The following is an 18,808-nucleotide window of genomic DNA, read 5'->3' as shown; positions in this document are numbered from 1 at the left end:
GTCGGGGGGACGTGGAGACAAAGTCTGATAAAGTCAAGGGGGAAGAATGGGGAGAAGCCCATAGTGAGCCAAAAGCAACGGGAGAAAATATTTAAACAACGTGATTCAGATTTCACTTTCCACATCTACTAGAAGACCTACAGCTGTCCGACAGGAGGCTCACGTCACATCTACGTCCTCAAGCTCCGTCTGAGCCTGCGCAGTTCGCTCAGCCATCAGGAAGTGAGTGCCCCTATACTGACATCACTTAACGCCGTAGAAGGCAATGGGATCGCTCCGTCCATTTCTTTTACTGTCTATGTTGATTATGCCATAACTAAGTGAAGAGCACCACCTCCTTTTCAATGCAAGTCAAAAAAAAATTTCTTGTTGTCTATCCACTAAACAAACGTCCAATCACTTACATGACGATTTTGAAAACACCACTAATGAAGGCAGTTTTGAGTGGATAAGTGTTTGTTTTACCGTCTGTTGTCCATGTTTTCAGGACTCACCGGCCTCTAAACACGGCTCCTGCTTCTCGAAGTATTCTGGGGCGATGAGCTTCAGCAAAGAGTGGAAAAAGGTCACATAGGGCAGCTTGCTGATGAGGACCAGAGACTGGAGGAGAGACACACACATGCATACATGATAAGAGAAAGGTCATGAAGTTCACAAATCCTCTCAGGATACTGGCCAGAACACAACAGACAAAATTTTAAAGGAATAGCTCATCATGCCGCTTCAAACCTTTAGGACTTTTTTCTTTCAAGGCACAGAAAAGAAGATGCTATGCAGTGCATTCACACTGGCATACTTTCTAATGTGTTTTATTAAGTATTTTAAGACATAAATGGTAATTTTTATCATTTAGTATAATATTGTGAGAATATGGAGCTCATACTCGAGGAAAAAAGATTTTTTTTTATTAAGAGACCCACTAAGCAAAAATATGCATTTTGCTACAGATGCCAATATTTAAATGGTCAAAAAGTGAGAAAAAATTCTGATCGCTTGTAATGCAAGTCAGTTAGATCTTTAGAACAAAATAACTGACTAATAACATAAAATGCATATAAATATTAGTAGTCACTCTACAGTATATAAGAATATCCTCCTGGGACCCAGAAAAAAAAAGTTTTTTGAATTTTGTATTTTTTCATGTCATTAGATTGTTTAGAGCATAAGAAACAAATGGACAGATTATTTTTTTGTAAAATTATATTATATTCATATTTTATGATATGTCCTCTGTAGTTGACACCAGGACTCAGTTGTTAAAATTTTTTAATGAAATGAAATTGCATGTATAGGCAAAAACAATGGGATTTATTTTTAATTCACGAATACATTTTTAAGTTTCAGGATTTTTTTTAAACAAACTTTTTTTAAAGATGATTCTGAGCTATGTTATAAAAGATATAACTGAATGCTTTGATATACCATCTTACTTTATGCAATATGTGGGTAAAATGGCCATACTTGGATTTTCCCATTTAATACAATGTATCGGTATATTGCATCTAATTTGCATATTATTGTGTTCTTGGTGCAACATGTAATGAAAAAAAGAAGTGTAATAAGGGGAGTAATAATTGGCAACATTTTCATAATAATATGTAATATTTCATAGGAATATTGATATGTAATTTATTTTTCTATTTACTTGTTGTGTCTTCAAAATGCCTTATAAACTTGATTTAAGTCCCGGTGTCCTCTACAGTGGACATTTATGAAATCAATGCCCTGTTTTGTAACAAAGAGTCATATTTAGATTAGAAACCCCATAGCATTTTCCTGAGATGTTGATTTATAACAAACAATTAGAAAATTAATCAGATTTAAATTATAATTACAAAATATGATCATATTTCCATAAGAGTGCTAAACATTTATGTCAGCCATTTTTAAAGACCAAGAAGTTGTTGTTGTCCTGGTGACACCTCCAAACATTTGGTATCTTTGCAAAGCCCTGAATGTGCTCTATAAAGGACATCCTGACTCTAAACTGTGACGTGTGTGATGTCACAGAAACTCACTAAAATATAATGTCCACTACAGTGGACAAAAGTCTATTACTGGGTCCCAGGAGGATATACAGCAATCAGGCATAACATTATGACCACTGAAAGGTAAAGTGATTAACACTGATGTGGGTGGGATTTATTAGGCAGCAAGTGAACATTTTATCCTCAAAGTCGATGTGTTAGAAGCAGGAAAAATGGGCAAGCGTAAGGATTTGAGCGAGTTTGACAAGGGCCAAATTGTGACGGCTAGACGACTGGGTCAGAGCATCTCCAAAACTGCAGCTCTTGTGGGCTGTTCCCGGTCTGCAGTGGTCAGTATTAGGGCTGGGCGATATGGCCAAAATTTCATATCCCGATATAGCTCATTTGATATCCCGATAACGATATACATAACGATATAGCAACCTTTCTATTAATTCAGTTTATGAATAGTCTATACAAAATTGCAATGTGGAAATGCAGTTTGAAATGATATACAAAACAAATAAAGGTAGTATGGACTACATTTTTATTTTATTTAGAACCTTTTTTTTAAAGCAAGACTGTTAGTAAAGTTAACACCTGCCTAGGGATGTTTACCGATGACCGTTTGACCGATGGCTGACCGTATCAACGTTAACCGATCAAAGTTGTCGGTTAAAATAAATAAAAAAGTGATCTCTAAATTAGGCTATTATAGACAGTGGACTAAACGCTACTACAGTTGGCCGTCTCATTCCAAAATCTTTTTGTGTGATTGAACATATCCCTCGCACTCAATTTTTCATAACTCGCCTGTTTGTACTTAATAAACCAATAAAAACATTTGGCGCGAGGTCACAGCGTTTGGGTTTGCGCGCTCACAAGGTTTGCAAAAAGTAAACACTCGAGGTTAGAGCCAGAGCAGACGACAGGATGAAGCGTGCATTTCGCTTAAGATGGGCTTACATTTGGAAATATATTACATCTTCATTTCAGTGGTAACACGTAAGGTGTTGATCGTCTTTCTTTATTATTGTTAGCAGTAACGTTACCTCAAACTAAAGCGGCGTCTCTTCGGAGCTGTCATTTTCTTAAATGAGCCGCGGCAATGATTCAAATGAGCTTCTAAGGCTGGACAAACACCTTTATTTTCAACGCGATCACCTTGTACCCAAACCATTTCGAAACTAAGGAGCCATTTGTCCTCTGATTACAAACAAGCTCCTCTGCGGCGCGTTTGCGGGACTCGTGTTTCGCGCTGTGGGGGATTTAAAAAAAGTGACGTGAGTGGAAGGGAGGCTGCAGCGCGTGTGTGTGTGTGAGTGAGAGAGCGAGAGAGAGACAGAGGGAGCGCGTTTATGTATTGCATGGGCATGCCGTGGCGTGAGGTGCATCTTGACGTAAAATTCTGCCATAAACGCCTTATCGTGGCGTAAGCGATAGAGCCTTATATAAAACGATAGACATTTTCTATCGTCCAGACGATATATTTCGTCATATCGCCCAGCCCTAGTCAGTATCTATCAAAAGTGCTCCAAGGAAGGAACAGTGGAGAACCGGCCACAGGGTCATGGGCGGCCAAGGCTCATTAATGCACATGTGGAGCGAAGGCTGGCCCGTGGGGTCCGATCAAACAGACGAGCTACTGGAGCTCAAACTGCTCCAGAAGTTAATGCTGGTTCTGATAGAAAGGTGTCAGAATACACAGAGCATCTCAGTTTGTTGTGTATGCGGCGGCATAGCCGCTGACCAGTCAGGGTGACCTCTGACCCCTGACCCCGCCAAAAGCATCAACAGTGGCACGTGAGCATCAGAACTGGCCCACGGAGCAATGGAAGAAGGTGGCCTGGTCTGATGAATCACGTTTTCTTTTACATCACGTGGATGGCCGGGTGTGTGTGTGTGCATGGCTCACCTGAGGAACACATGGCCCCAGGATGCACTATGGGAAGAAGGCGAGCCAGCTGAGGCAGTGTGATGCTTTGGGTAATGTTCTGCTGGGAAACCTTGGGTCCTCCATCCATGTGGATGTTACTTTGACACGCTCCACCTACCTAAGCATTGCTGAGACCATGTTCAGCCTTTCATGGAAACGGTATTCTGGTGGCTGTGGCTCTTCCAGCAGGATAATGCTCCTGACACAAAGCACAAATGCTTCAGGGATGGTTTGAGGAGCACAACAACGAGTTTGAGGCGTTGACTTGGCCTCCAAATTCCCCAGATCTCAATCCAATCGAGCATCTGTGGGATGTGCTGAACAAACAAGTCTGATCCATGGAGGCCCCACCTCACAACTTACAGGACTTAAAAGATGTGCTGCTAAAATCTTGGTGCCAGATACCACAGCACACCTTCAGGGGTCTATTGGAGTCCATGTCTCGACGGGTCAGGGCTGTTTTGGCAGCAAAAGGGGGACCAACACAATATAATGTTATGCCTGATTGGTGAATATAATATTCATAGAAGATGATATTTAAACGCTTAATTTTATGTAGTTATACAAACATATATTGCAATGCAACCTGCAAATAAAATGTTCCTCAAAAATCAACAATCAAGTAAACCCAAGTTACTTCAGTAAGTGTTTATCTAAAAATATTACTAATAATATAAAATATGTAAAGCAGTAAAGGTTTCACAGCAAAAAGACACGTGAATCAATGTCCATAATTCAGTGGCTTTATAATTTTGTAGGGGTGTAACAATACCCTCATGTCATGTTTCCATGCAGATCACAATACTGAACTCACAATACAATATTATTGTGATACACTAAAATGTACAGTAAAAGGTTAATGAAAAAAAAGTGTTGATTAAAATGCTAAATTTAGGATTACATTGAGGGTGGAAATGAATAGGTTTGGACTTGGTGCTGGTAACACAATGCACAGGACAATGGCAACACCAGAACAGAACTATTCATAATTCAGAAGCTGAAAATACATTATTATTTTAGACGAAATATGCTTGAACTCTGTCACTGAATAGATATATTTAAACTAATGTAGGCCACCTTTTACTAGTGACATAAGACATTCAGCATCAAAAGTACGGACACAAAAACTGTAAACTTTGTCATTGTAATTTTCATTTTGGGTGAACTACTCACAATACATATTGTTGCTTTTTTTATTGCGATATAATATGACAATATATTGTTAAACCCTTATAATTTTGTGTATCAAATATGATAACAGTAGGCTTTATAGAGTTAAGCATGTGGAAGGAAAACAACTGTAGAGTAGCTACAGTTGTTCTGTTAGTAAAGAAAACAAACTGGGTTGTGTCCGCTCATGTCAAAAACCACAGCGTTTTATTGATGCACAGTGAATCACCTCAAGCGTTGCATAAGAAGCCGCAGGGCAGAAAAGGCCCCAGAAAGCACCTGTGCCTTCAAAAATAACGAGAATTAAAGGCTCTTGAAAAATTCCTGAACTCCCAGCTAATCTCCGCCTCTATTTTTAGGGTGTGAACAACGTTCGCTGGTGATAGATCAGAATCACACTTCTGTTGCATGCAGAAAATCAGACACAAGATGCTTGTGTGGTGTTGGGACTTGTTCAGTGGTGTGCTTGAGCGTAGCTGGCAGCATCGGTAAAGATACTAAAGTATGGGGAGCAAACTAGGGGCAAGATGAAGTGAAAAACCATTTGAGGCTTCTCACAGACTGAAAACACCACTTAACCGTGCTCAAATCACTACAACACCACTCGAACAATGGACCCTTTTCACAGACTGTGAGGACATGTAGTTATTAATATCATTAATCTAGCCAAGATTTTTTACATTAATAACACTATACTTTATCATCTTAACTAGGTTTTTTTTTAATGCCAAGGTAATGTTGACAATGGCTGAGGAGGGAGTGATGGTAAAATTGATATCTTTCTCTCTTTTGACCAATGTAATCAATCTCCCAGTTTTTTTGTATTTGCTTCAGTTAAAGCCATCAGCCAGACTTATTTCAACTTATTTTTAAAATAATCATTGACATGATTGATTGATATGAAATAATGCAAATATTTCAAATACATATAAATATTTATACACATTAACACTGACATTTTGTATGCGATTAAATGTTTTACAGCCCTGACAGTATATACATAACACACACAGCATATGCATATTTTTCAATAAACTTAAAATATTGTTTTTGTATATATAATCAACATTTTTTAATTAATAGTTTTATATTTTTCCATAGTTATTAAAAGGATTATGCTGTTTCAATGCGTCATGGTTCTTTCCCTTCCAAAAACTGTTAGGGGCCTTTGTCTTTTTGTCCATTTTTCAAATATTTTTTGCTTCAAATCAAAGTTGGTAATGTTATGATTCACCTCGTAGCTGGTTCATGGCTTATAATGCTTTAAAAAATACTTTTTTAAACCCTATTGGAGAGATGAATGGAAAATAATACTGTTACACTCTACAGGAGTAACTATAACTTGTGTTTCTGAAAACCCTGAAAATGTGAAAAGGGTCCATTTAAGTAGAGGACAGGAACATAACGCTGTATAAATTAAGATAAAATGTGCACCAAAGGGCCAGTAGTCACAAAAACTACCAAACGTCACTTTAAATGTATCACCTCCCTAATCAAGGCATCGGGCTCCTGGTAGGGCTGTGCGATATTGAAGAAAAATGCGATATGCAATACCTTGTTAAATAATGCGATATTCGATATGCAATACGATATTGCTATTAGTGTGTAAAATCTATTTAAAATATATTTAAAAGCTGAGAATGATACCATTTATGTTTTACATTATTTCTGGGAAAAGAAAGCGTCGCTACAACTTCTGAAAGTGACCAGCAGTGTTTTAGCAAAAATGTATGTCACAAATCTGATAATATAATTTTAACATAAATATAAACAAACAAAAAATTTAATGCGAATATTTAAATATAAAAAACGTTTTGCTTGACAAGGTTATATCAACCTAAGACTGAACATCAAGAACATCCAGGCAAACAAAGATGCCTGAACTAGGGGTGGACGATTATTTTTGTTATTTTAATTGATCTTTGTTATTAAAGGTAGGGTAGGTAGGACTGGACACTTTTGTCCAAATTTGTTTAAACTTTCTTTATATGTCAATACATAATTCAAATGTAAGTACTCTGAAAAGGAGAGTATAAAAACCGAGTGACTCTAGACTTTTTAATCTGCAATAAACACAGCTCATTATTTTCGTTCGGGACGAAACAAATGATTGGCTTGGGTGACTGTCACTCTCTCTCGCTACCATGGCCACGACCACCGCTTGCGCTACAGGATCTGCCCACATGCATGTGCTCGTTTGATTCGAGCAGTTCAAGAGGCAAGAAACCTAGGCAAAATAATGGCAGAGAAAGAGCATTCAAAATTCACAGTGCAGGGTTTTGCAGTCAGCGAAGGCAAACAATGCCAAAAAAAGGAAGACAGTACGAGAAAAGGCAATGCACAGAAAGTCTTTGGATAAACAAAGAAATCAAACGCGAGTAAATATCTGCGTGGTTTTTTTTAACGATGGTGAGAACTGAGGGACCTGAAAAACGACTCATTGCTGGCTGTATTTCTGCTGGACAGGTAATCTTTCCTTTTGATTTGATTATAAATTTATTCAGTTTATGTTTTCATGAAGCATGTATCAAAAGCACATGAAGCTGCCTAATATAGCTAACATAACATTACTTAGCATAAAGTTACAATGTTATACACTTTTATATATTAGTATAAAATTAGTAGAGATGATAAATATGCTCAATATGTTTAGCTCAAGTTGATCGCTGTTGTGTTGAATTTCGCAAAATTTAACTTTAGATAACAAAATACATGTGTAAAAGCTAAACTAGCTCGTTACCAAATCAAACAAAAATATATTTTAAACTTGACCAGTATCGGTATTCTAGCTTGACAGTGAGTACTAAAAGACATCTTATTTGTTTATATTCATACTGATAAAGTTCGATTTTTTTATTACATGTGATTCTGACATGATGTCACTGCATGCACACTGCTGGTCTGAGGAAAATAATGCGTCTTCCAGCTGATTGGTCGGCGTAGCGCGTTGATGTGTTTTGGGGGCGTGGCTTTGGAAAGAGCCCAGAAGGGAGAAGGTGGAGTGAATGGAAATAATGAGCTGTCATTATTATAGTCGCATAATAAACAGTCGTGAGAGGTCTACAGACACTCAATTTTCATACTTTCTTTTTTAGAGTACTTACATTAAAATTATGTATTGATATATAAAGAACGTTTAAACAAATTTGGAAAAAAACGTTTTTAACCAATTCCTACCTACACTACCTTTAAAAACGTACACTTTTCACAATGTTGAAGTAACCTTTTAAAATCATTCAGATATTGCGTTCCATTGCGACATGCATATTGCGATATTTCGATAATTTTTATATATTGCACAGCCCTAGTTCATGGTGAGGGTCAAATGGTCGTACCTTCTGAAAGTAGCCCCTCTTGAGCGACTTGTCTCGCACCTGTCTGAAGTACACGTACCCGTAGTAATAACCCTGATCTCTCTGTGGGACAGAAGAAAAACATTCACATTTCCTCAGTAATAATGGCACGTAATAAATTACTTGCAGAAGCATTTTAGTGACATTATGTTTTATTTAGGGAAATCTTAATGAACAGGACTTTGTGAGATAGGAGTTAATGTTGACGTCCTCGGCAGTCAGCACTGACCTTGAGACTGACCGGCGCATCCCGGTCGAAGTGGTCGAGGAAACATCCGAGTGACGACTTCCTGCCAGTGGCCTGCCGGAAACGGAAGCAGAACTGTGTGTCCCCCAGACAACCTGCGACCGGAGACACAAACACTCACGTTTATCTGCAAATGTGCACCGGCTGGATCAAGGACATTTTATTGAAACCATGTTGTTTTCATCTGAAGCGCTTGCCTTTTCCAAAACAAATCTGAATTATTTCCTTCAGCCACAATATTATTTAGTCTGCCAAAACATTGTGCTCTGTATCATCTCTCGGAAATATAGGCCAAGGTTGCAAAAAATTATTCTGCTTTTATATTTAAAAAAAAATCACCAAGAGGCTTTAGTTTACATCACAGTACAGCGAAACTGCACATGTACCAGGCAGTTTTTTTTTCTGCTGTAAAGTTGGGCATGGGATCGGATCCCTTTTGGAGATGGTCTTTAGCAGCCAGTTGATCAATTGCAGTTTGAAAACGAAATATGTAAAATATATAAACAAAAGAATAAAACATTTTATTAAAATATAAATGTAAAAAAATTGTAAATGTAATAAAAATGTCATTAATAATAACAAATAAAAATAATAAAATACAAACAAAAATAAAATATAATCATTACTTAATCAGGAGCTATTTCTGTAATATGTATGTTGTATAACATGGGAATGACATTTTTAGGTCTTCCAGCTATTCACAAATAATCAAACACAAGATGCAACATCCATAAGTTAAGGAACCATCTGGACATTATTCTAGAAGAACCACTGCCTCCTACATCCCATCAGGCTGTTCTGATGTCCCGGGCCCGACTGCTCCGGTTCAGATTAGGACAGGCGTGTTTGTGTGCGTTCGGCTCTATTTTTGGCTTTTCTGCATACAGTGATGTGTGTGGGCCACAAGAAACAAGGAAGGTGGTTTGTGCGAGTGTAACCGGATTACTGGATCTATCTGGAGGCCGTGACTGATGGATTACCTCATCCTCCCTGTTAACCCTTTCCTCAACACCACGGGGGTCTATAAAAAGCAGCGTTTACACAATATTTAGAGTTAATCCTACTGAATGAACATCCAACTACATGCTCATTACATGCCAGATCTAGAAAAGCCATTTAAATAAGGGTACAAAATGGCCTGTTCAATAATAGTCATGGTTGTGACATCAACATTTACTTTTCTAATATTTATTCAGTACATTGCGACACAACTGGAGTATTAATATTCCCACTACAAGCTTCAGTATAACGTACACTGTTAAAAAAAAGGGATTTTTTTGGAGAAAAAAACTTTCAAAGTTGTAAACAAAACTATTGGATTATTGGAGTGTGTTTTCACAGGTAAATACTATTTCAATCTTTCTCCGTCAAAATTTCACATTTAATTCAATGTGTTGCTTGCCGTTTAAAACGTGCACTTCACACATGGAGTCTCATCCATCATAAGACATTCACACGAGTCAAATAAATGGAGAGAATGTGAAGAGAGAGGCGTAATGTGTCACAACAGATGCACTTCTTCACATCTGATAGGGTGGCAGGAACTCTGTTACCACAGCAACCCGCATGCTTTTCTCGTGCCTCACCCACAGCATGCGAGAAAACGTTAACGCACACCAGACATTTCCATATGCACAGTTTGACCCACAAACTCTGGCATCTGACTCTTGGCCCTCCATGAGGAAAACGGCTCCAGGAAACTGATGTCAGAGATGAGAGGCATTTTCAAAACAGCCAAATGGAATTATGGGCTATGAGAACTGGACTCAAGACTCACAAGGCAAATCAGGTTTGATTAGGTCACATCTGTCAACGAACAGACCGTTTACAACAGGATATCCTGGAAGTGTAGAATGCCCACTATTTAAGCAATAAGACACAATAAAAATTACCACAGTAAAAACTGTAATATTTTAAAATAATATTACAAGTCATTATAACCATTTTCTTTTGTATTATATTTTCAAATACAATTTATTCCTGTGATCAAAGCTGTATTTTCAGCAAGGCTTCAGTGTCACATGATCCTTCAGAAATCATTCTGATATGCTAATAAGATTTTGTCTGGCTATCACCAAACCAAGCTCAATTTAAAACTGAACACTGCTCTGTATTTTCTACAGCACAAGAGGCGTGATCAACGGGCATTATTTGAATTACTCCGAATGCAATTAGATAGTCCTTCAACCAATCAAAGCACAAGAGGCGTGATCAACGGGCAACGACCCATCACTTCTCTATCTGTCATCGTTTTAAACCAGCCAATAGTGTGCCAGGTGGAAAAGCCGGTCCAATATTGGTTCCCACAAAAGTGTAACAGAAATGAATGTACGGGTTTCCAGAGACTAAGTTGCAGAGCGAAATCAAATCACAGGCAGATCAGGCTGGGTTTACTCCAGTCTAAATAAGATTATCATCAATGTTGAAAACAACTGTGAACATTTTTTCAGAATGGATAGAATGTTTAAATGCACAGCATTTTAAAAAAAATATATAATTATTTTTTAACATTCTGAATGTATTACCGGTCATTTTGGATCAATTTAATGCAACCCTACTGAATAAAAGTATCAATTTCTTCAAAGATAAAATTTTTGAATGATAGTGTACCTGAGATCTAGTCTGACAAGCCAGACCCACATCAAGATGTTTGGTCTGGAAACTCACCATTGACCGCTCAATCTGAGGGGCGGATAAACGGTTGTCTTTCAAACTCCCTCTGCACGCGATAGGATAACGCTACACCAACCAGAGCAACGAAGGTGAAGCAGAGCTCGCTGACAGATTAAACATTCACCGTATCTGGTCGGCTAAACTCTGAACACATCTTCCCTTCTTAAGAATGACCAGTGCCGTTCTTTGTTCTTTTCTCAGAGAAAAGCTTAACTCAAGTCTTCCAGAGTCGCGGTCAAAGCTGATTCGAAAGACCGCCGCCGTTCACCAGTTTCTGTGTTTACTAGAAGCACTCAAACGCAACTCGGCCGTCGTCATTATGGCCCCGCCCACCGACTCTATACACGATGTGATTGGCCCGGCAAGAGTTTGGCGATTACAGCTCAGAAGTGTATTGAAAGTTGCTAGACGACACTCACAGGCAGATTAGATTTGCTGCGGCATCTAGATTTCTAGGCTATTTGAGATCACCTGAAAAGATCAATTTTGATTTAATATCAACATCTACAATGGTAAAAATCATGTATGTGCAAGTAATATGATAAATGACACCAATATTAATACACTTAAATACATACTGTGCAAAAACGTACATGGCCCTATGATTTCTGTGAGGCAAAAAACGTGGATGAAATCACAGAATCCAGTCATAAAAACTGAATTTACTGTATAATGTGGAATTTCATATAATTCCAAAGTTTTGATGAATAAATAAAAAGCAGGTCAGAAAACTTAAATCGAATGGCAGAGATTTTTACTGTCAGTGTATGGACAAAAATTAAAAATGGAAAATGGAATCCAGAAAAATTAGAAATGGAAAAAGGGAATCTTTAAAAAAATAAATAAAAAGAATTTGGAAAAAAAAATATTTTCATAGGGCTTTATCTTAGGCACGTTAGTATTTTCAGCCCAAAAATGGTTTTAAGCCAATTATTGATATATTTTGCTGTAGTGTGTCAGAGGGAAATATCAGTTTATATTTCAAAACATTCATTTTGCCATTAATTGTAATAATCCAGTGAGATTATTGCATGCAGAAAGAGTCTGACAACAGCCTGTACGATGTGATCTCACTATAATCGAGTCCGTTCTCAAAAAACCGAGACTAAATCTGGTGCCAACGCCTCCAAGACACTTTTTTGGGGTGAAAATACTAACGTCTAAGACATCTGCACAGTACTGTATATTAAACTAACCCTTTCAGAGCCTTGCTTGCAAACAGACTACAATTAAAGTGCCGCCACATCTTTAAATGTTGCTCGTCCAGATTTTCAGAGCTGAACTATCGATAAGATAAAATTGCCTTTCACTAGCTTGTAAAATATGATACGCACGTGTGCTTTCAACAAGACATGCTACATCCTGTAAGATAGTGTATTGTACGAGAACTGAAGCGAGTTGAATGATGGGATAGGGTATCTGCTCATACATCGGGTTCTCCAGTTTCAGAAAGACGAGAACAGGATCAATATCACACCAGGAGACTCACTAGGGCAGTGAGTGAACTTAAACACACACATCCAGAATAAGACCGCCTGCGTATTTACTAAGTCATTAACTGGACTGTGCTGTAATCTTCAAATCCTGCTCCTCCTCATTTGTACCTCATCGCTATTAATAACCCAAATTTGCTGCACACTAAATTAACACGAGCTGAATATGTGTGAAGAAGATCAGAGATGGCATTTTTATTCACAGCTGATACTGTGGAAAACAGCACTGACCGCTCTATTTATAGTATTGACCAAGGGCTTTTGTTAGAGCAAAGTTGTCAATTTAAAAAGCAAAACATTAAAACTAATTATTTACTTAAAAAATAAAATAATTATTGGCTGTGGCCAATGAGTTTTAGAGTGCCCATGAAATCAAAATGGACGTTTTTTGGCTTTTAGTATAAATATGTTAGCCTTACTGTTATCTATAAACTGCTCCAAAACAATGACAAAATACACATTTAGAAGATTTAAGCATTCAAAACTCACAGTCTCTCACTTTTGTCCAATGGATCAATGATTTTAATGACATCACTCTGTACTTAAGATTCTCATCAGATTTTTTTAGCCAATCAAATGCTCTCTAGAATCTGAACCCCCACCCCCTACATTATAAACAGACACTGAAGCTGTGGCTGAAATTGGTCACTTGTTCACACATTTACTATTTTCTATGGCACACATACTCATGTATTCATGTGCACTATATAGGGGTTGGGCTTGGCCCCTTAGTTCCAGTGAAAGGAACTCTTAATGCTTCAGCATTCCAATACATTTTGGACAATTTCATGCTCCCGATTTTGTGGGAACAGTTTGAGGAACGGCCCCTTCCTGTTCCAACATGACTGGACACCAGTGCACAAAGCGTCGTTCCATAAAGACATGGATGAGTGAGTTTGGTGTGGAGGAACTTGACTGGCCTGCACAGAGTCCTGAGCTCAACCCGATAGAACAGCTTTGGGATGAATTAGAGCGGAGACTGAGAGCCAGGCCTTCTCGTCCAACATCAGTGCCTGACCTCACAAATGAGCTTCTAGAAGAATGGTCAAAGATTCCCATAAACACACTCCTAAACCTTGTGGAAAGCCTTCCCAGAAGAGTTGAAGCTGTTAGAGCTGCAAAGGGTGGGCCGACTCCATATTAAACCCGACGGATTAAGAATGGGATGTCATTAAAGTTCATGTCCATTTAAAGGCAGACGTCCCAAAACTTTTGCCAATATAGTGTATATTCATATACAGCGTGAAGATGCCACATGTCATTTGACATCAGCGACACTGTTGCATGTCTCAAAAATGATTATGCATAAAAACGTTTGCAACATTCTGCTTGTCTTCTTTTGATTTCAACAGAGGAATAATACAATTATTTTTAGAATGAAATAAAAAATTAGGCAGACTTTTAAAAGAACAACAAAACGGTAAGCTGTTAGCATAAGATGTGAGGAGCATCAGGAGCATCTCAACTCAAGGTCAACAGGGGGATTCATTAATATCGACCTTATTCTGTAACAATAGTAAACGTAGCAAAATATATACTGTTACAGAGCATCGGTTACAAATGCATGATCACAAATATTGACCTACCCAGTCCATTAATATCTCTAATACAGAACAGTCAGAAAGCCCTCCACAACCCACACTGTGAGTTCCTTTCTGAATATGCATGTGCTTTCTGGAGAGGGAGGATGTCGAGCTCTCATCCCACACACATTAGTGTAAGACCACAGGTCATAGTACTCACTCAGATGAATTACAATCCTCTAGATCAAACCTTAACCGTAGGAAAACAACCACATAGTACAACTGCATTGCTTAATCACAACACAGTTGTAAAAATACATGAATAATCACTGAGAGAAGAAATCTCGGAAATGCATCATAAAATACAAACACCCTGAAAAATGCCCATATATCAGAAAGCACACAGTTCTGAAATGACGACTGAATAAACTTAATTTCTAATATCTTTCAGCATTAACCGTGTGATCTACTGAACTTTCCAGAGTCAAAACGTTAAGGCCTGGTTTCACAGACAAGGCTTAGATTAAGCCAGGATTAGGCCTCAGCTCAATTAGGACATTAACGTAGCTTTTATAAATCTTAGAAAAAAAATTCACACTGACAAACAAACAGCTCAAACATGCATTGTAGTCTAGGACTAGCCTAAAAGGGATAGTTCATCCAAAAATTGTAATTAGCTCATGATTTACTCGACCTCAAGTCATCCTAGGTGTATATGATTCTTCTTTTAGACGAATACAATCAGAGTTGTATTAAAAATATGTCCTGGCTCTTCCAAGCACTATAATGGCAGTGAATGTACATTATAAACATAGTCCACACGGCTCCGGGGGGTAAATAAAGGCCTTTTGAAGCAAAGCAATGCGTTTGTTTGTGTAAGAAAAATATCCATATTTAAAACTTTATAAAGTAAAATATCTAGCTTTCCACCAGACTGCCTTCCGTATTCAACTTATAGTTGACTTTACCTTAAAGGTGCACTATGCAACTTTCCGTCCGCTAGCTGCCGCCTATTGAAAAATCCCTATTGAATTTGGTTCGATCCCCGGTTCCACCTGACCAAGGGTGCTTTCACATCTCTAGTTCGGTTCATTTAGTCCGAACCAAGGGCAAACAATTATACATTGTTGCATTTTTCAGCTTTTTTGGTTCCTTTTCACACCACACTGATTGCTTTGGTCCGAACCAGTTGAAACGAACCAAAACGCAGGCATGTGACAACATCCACATCACTCATTGGCCATGGCGTGTTTCCTAAACTGCTTTTCGATCGGTCAGAATTTACATGTGGGAAAATTCCAACAGGAGAGGCAAAGCCAGCAAACTATAATAACACTATGGAGAGACGACTACGCGGGCCAGTTTTGTCCCTGGCCATAATCTACTACACGGTGTGTATTTACCACAGTATGCAAACAAAACATTTCTATAATGAAGCGCGGATGCGACACGAAAACAATGCTCTAATGCACTGCAGACGGCGAGCGCGCATCGCTCGTCACTTCAAGAGGAGGCGTGCATTAATTATTAACTCTTGACATGCTTCCATCTTCCGAAAATATTGCCAACGATCTATCAGGTAATAATATCATGCACACAATGTCAGCGCAGCTAACTACGGCAGCTGGTTCAGTCCAAAAATGATTGCAGTACTTTTGCAGTTGGTTCTGTTCCAGGTCGGATCACGTTCTCACCACAAACAAACCGCTCCAGAGTTCGTTTGAAATCGTACCGAGACCACCTCTTCAAGGAGGTCTCGGTACGCTTGTTTGGTCCGCTTTTGGTGCGCACCCGAGTGCGATTGCTGCTTTCAGACCTGACCAAACGAACCGCACCAAAGAGGGAAACGAACTCTAGTACGATTCAACCGAACTAAATGAGGCAGGTGTGAAAGCACCCCAAGTGTCGAGGTGTCCTTGAGCAAGACACCTAACCCCAGCTGCTCCCGACGAGCTGGATGGCGCCTTACATGGCTGACATCGCCGTCAGTGTATGAATGGGTGAATGTGAGGCAAAAATGTGAAGCGCTTTGGATGGCCATAGGGTCTGTTAAAAGCGCTATATAAATGCAGTCCATTTATTATGAGAGGACGGGACACATTTGCCTGGCGCCTGCACTGATCCGCTCTTCTGGTTATGATTTTGAAGTAATGCAGCTCTGTTTATCATATTAGATACATTTAAGTGTGTTTAAAATGATGTTATAACGTTACTCTGTGCGTTCACTTGTTCACACTGCTATTGCTGCGTTCACACCGCACGCGAATGACCCGAATAAATCGCGCTATTCGCGCGAAGCTGGACGCGTGAACATTTTGAATCCATTCGCGCGTCAAATTCGCTTCATTCGCGTGTGACATTCCCTACACAACAGACGCGAATTCGCGTCATGGGAGGGGGTTCTGCCAGGCAGCGGCAGTCTGCAGAAAGACTATCCGAGTTAAGGCTGCTCTCACCGGGGTTGATGAGCGCTGAGCTCCGGTGATCGCCTGGGTCTCACACCTCCGAAAACACCAGATCAAATTTTCAAATAGGAGCTCTCTTAATAAATAAATCACATATTTGAGCTTTAAACAACTACATTCTCGCCTGAAAAACTATTAAAAGTACATTTTGTGACACAATACAGTAGTATTTTTAAATTACTCTGGACTCGGGCTTCCCCTATGGGTTTCCCATCCGTCACTTCACCACGTGACAGCAGTAAGCAGGCTCCTCATTGGTTAACGCGGCGCGAATATCCACCAAAGTTCAGATTTTTCAACTTGAGCGATTCGCGTGTTTCGCACGGTTCGCGCGAATCACGTGTTAAAAATGCTCAATTCGCGTGATCATTGCCGCTTCATTCGCGCCGCCTCATTCACGCGAATCGCGCCGCAGAATGCCTATTCGCGTCTCTGCATTGACTTAACATGTAAATCACTCGCACGAATCGCGTCATTCGCGTGCGGTGTGAACGCAGCATAAGAGTAAAGCGCTTCTGCCAAATAAAACCCGAAACCGAGGGTAGCGCAGATATGACGCGATTGATAGGCGACTCCCTCAAACGCTATGCTGAAACGTCCCTGTCCTCAGTTAAAATAGCAATTTTCTCACAATTTACAAATAGTTGGACACATTTGGGATATTGTAGGTACTCCACTGAACAAAATATATAACACCGGCCTAGTGCTTTCTGGATATTTTACTGCAAAAATACTACATAGTGCACCTTTAAGTGTAGCGCCTCTCGCAGTTCAAAACGCTCACGCTACGATAACTTCACACATTTCAAGTTGAGCTTTTTTCGTAAGTTGAATACAGAAGGTGGTATGGCGAACACTAGATATTTTACTTTATAACTTGTTAAATATGGATATTTTTCTCACACAAACCCCCGGAGCACTTTTATAATTGATGGATGCACTCAAATTCAAATTTTGGGCTGCCATTCACAGCCAATAAAATGCTTGGATTTTTTTTAATATAACTCAGATTGTATTCGTCTGAAAGAAGAATGTCATATACACATGACACATGACCAGACAAGAATCATGGGCTAATTTTCATTTTTGTGTGAACTAACCTTTTAAGGCTTGTCTGTGAAAATGGGGTAAACGTTTAGGATGTTCAAATTACGCATGTTCAAATCTACAAATGACACAACATCTGTGCATCAACCGTTCATTATTTACAATTGAAACAGGAAGAAAGTCATATTGAAAAAAATTCAATTTTACCTGAATTGGAGTCTGGGAATGAAAGATAGCATATACTGGTTTTCTAAAATGAGAGAAACATAGGAACACTCAATATCTCAATACAGTTCAATCCAGCAGGATGAGATTAAACAGAAAGCTTTTGTACCTCTTTTTCAGTGAGTTTGGAGTGGTGTGGGTAGATCACCTGCAATAGAAAGAATAACATGGAAAATGTGAATGTTGTATTTTTAAAACTGCCTTTTAACTAACATATGCATAAATGGCAGATAGTAGTTTATAGTTAGCTACGTAGCCGGCCACTCTTGAGATGCTTAGAAAATCAGTGCGATTAGCCTGATGCCTTTAGAGGCAATACATGGAGGGAGACTGAGCGCTACAAGCACCTTTTACAAAACACCTTTTGATTTGTAGTGAATTTTTCAATCACTTGGTTTTTCAAAAAACAAGCTTTAGGTATGGACGATTATGATCTTATATACATTTGGCAGACGCTTTTACCTAAAGGGACATACATTGCATTCAAGGTAACATACTTTATCAGTTCATGCATTTCCTAAGAATCAAACCCATTACCTTGGCATTGCTAGCATCATGATTTACTGTTTAAGCTACAGAAATCCAGTTTTTTTTATTTTATTTTTTTTATTCTAAGTTTCTAAGTGTCTTAGTTCAGACAACTGATGTTTAGATCGACACACTGAAAAGTAGTCAGGACAGATAATAGTCCTGATAAACCCCTGACAAT

General features: G+C 38.8%; 1 protein-coding gene across 1 annotated transcript in view; it reads right to left on the bottom strand.

Annotated features, from left to right (window-relative positions):
* dennd6aa (DENN/MADD domain containing 6Aa) overlaps positions 1-18,808 on the bottom strand; it is a 35,711-nt gene that overhangs the window by 15,873 nt on the left and 1,030 nt on the right. Inside the window, exons 2-6 of the mRNA XM_067431369.1 lie at positions 18,209-18,247; positions 18,082-18,124; positions 8,656-8,768; positions 8,409-8,489; positions 495-600 (exon numbers count right to left, since the gene is read on the bottom strand). Of these exons, the coding sequence (XP_067287470.1) occupies positions 495-600; positions 8,409-8,489; positions 8,656-8,768; positions 18,082-18,124; positions 18,209-18,247 (382 nt within the window). The remainder of the gene's footprint in view (positions 1-494; positions 601-8,408; positions 8,490-8,655; positions 8,769-18,081; positions 18,125-18,208; positions 18,248-18,808) is intronic.

The sequence above is a fragment of the Pseudorasbora parva genome, chromosome 22, assembly GCF_024679245.1.
Source record: "Pseudorasbora parva isolate DD20220531a chromosome 22, ASM2467924v1, whole genome shotgun sequence".
Classification (NCBI taxonomy): Eukaryota; Metazoa; Chordata; class Actinopteri; order Cypriniformes; family Gobionidae; genus Pseudorasbora; species Pseudorasbora parva.
This window is presented reverse-complemented; position numbering and strand designations above follow the sequence as displayed.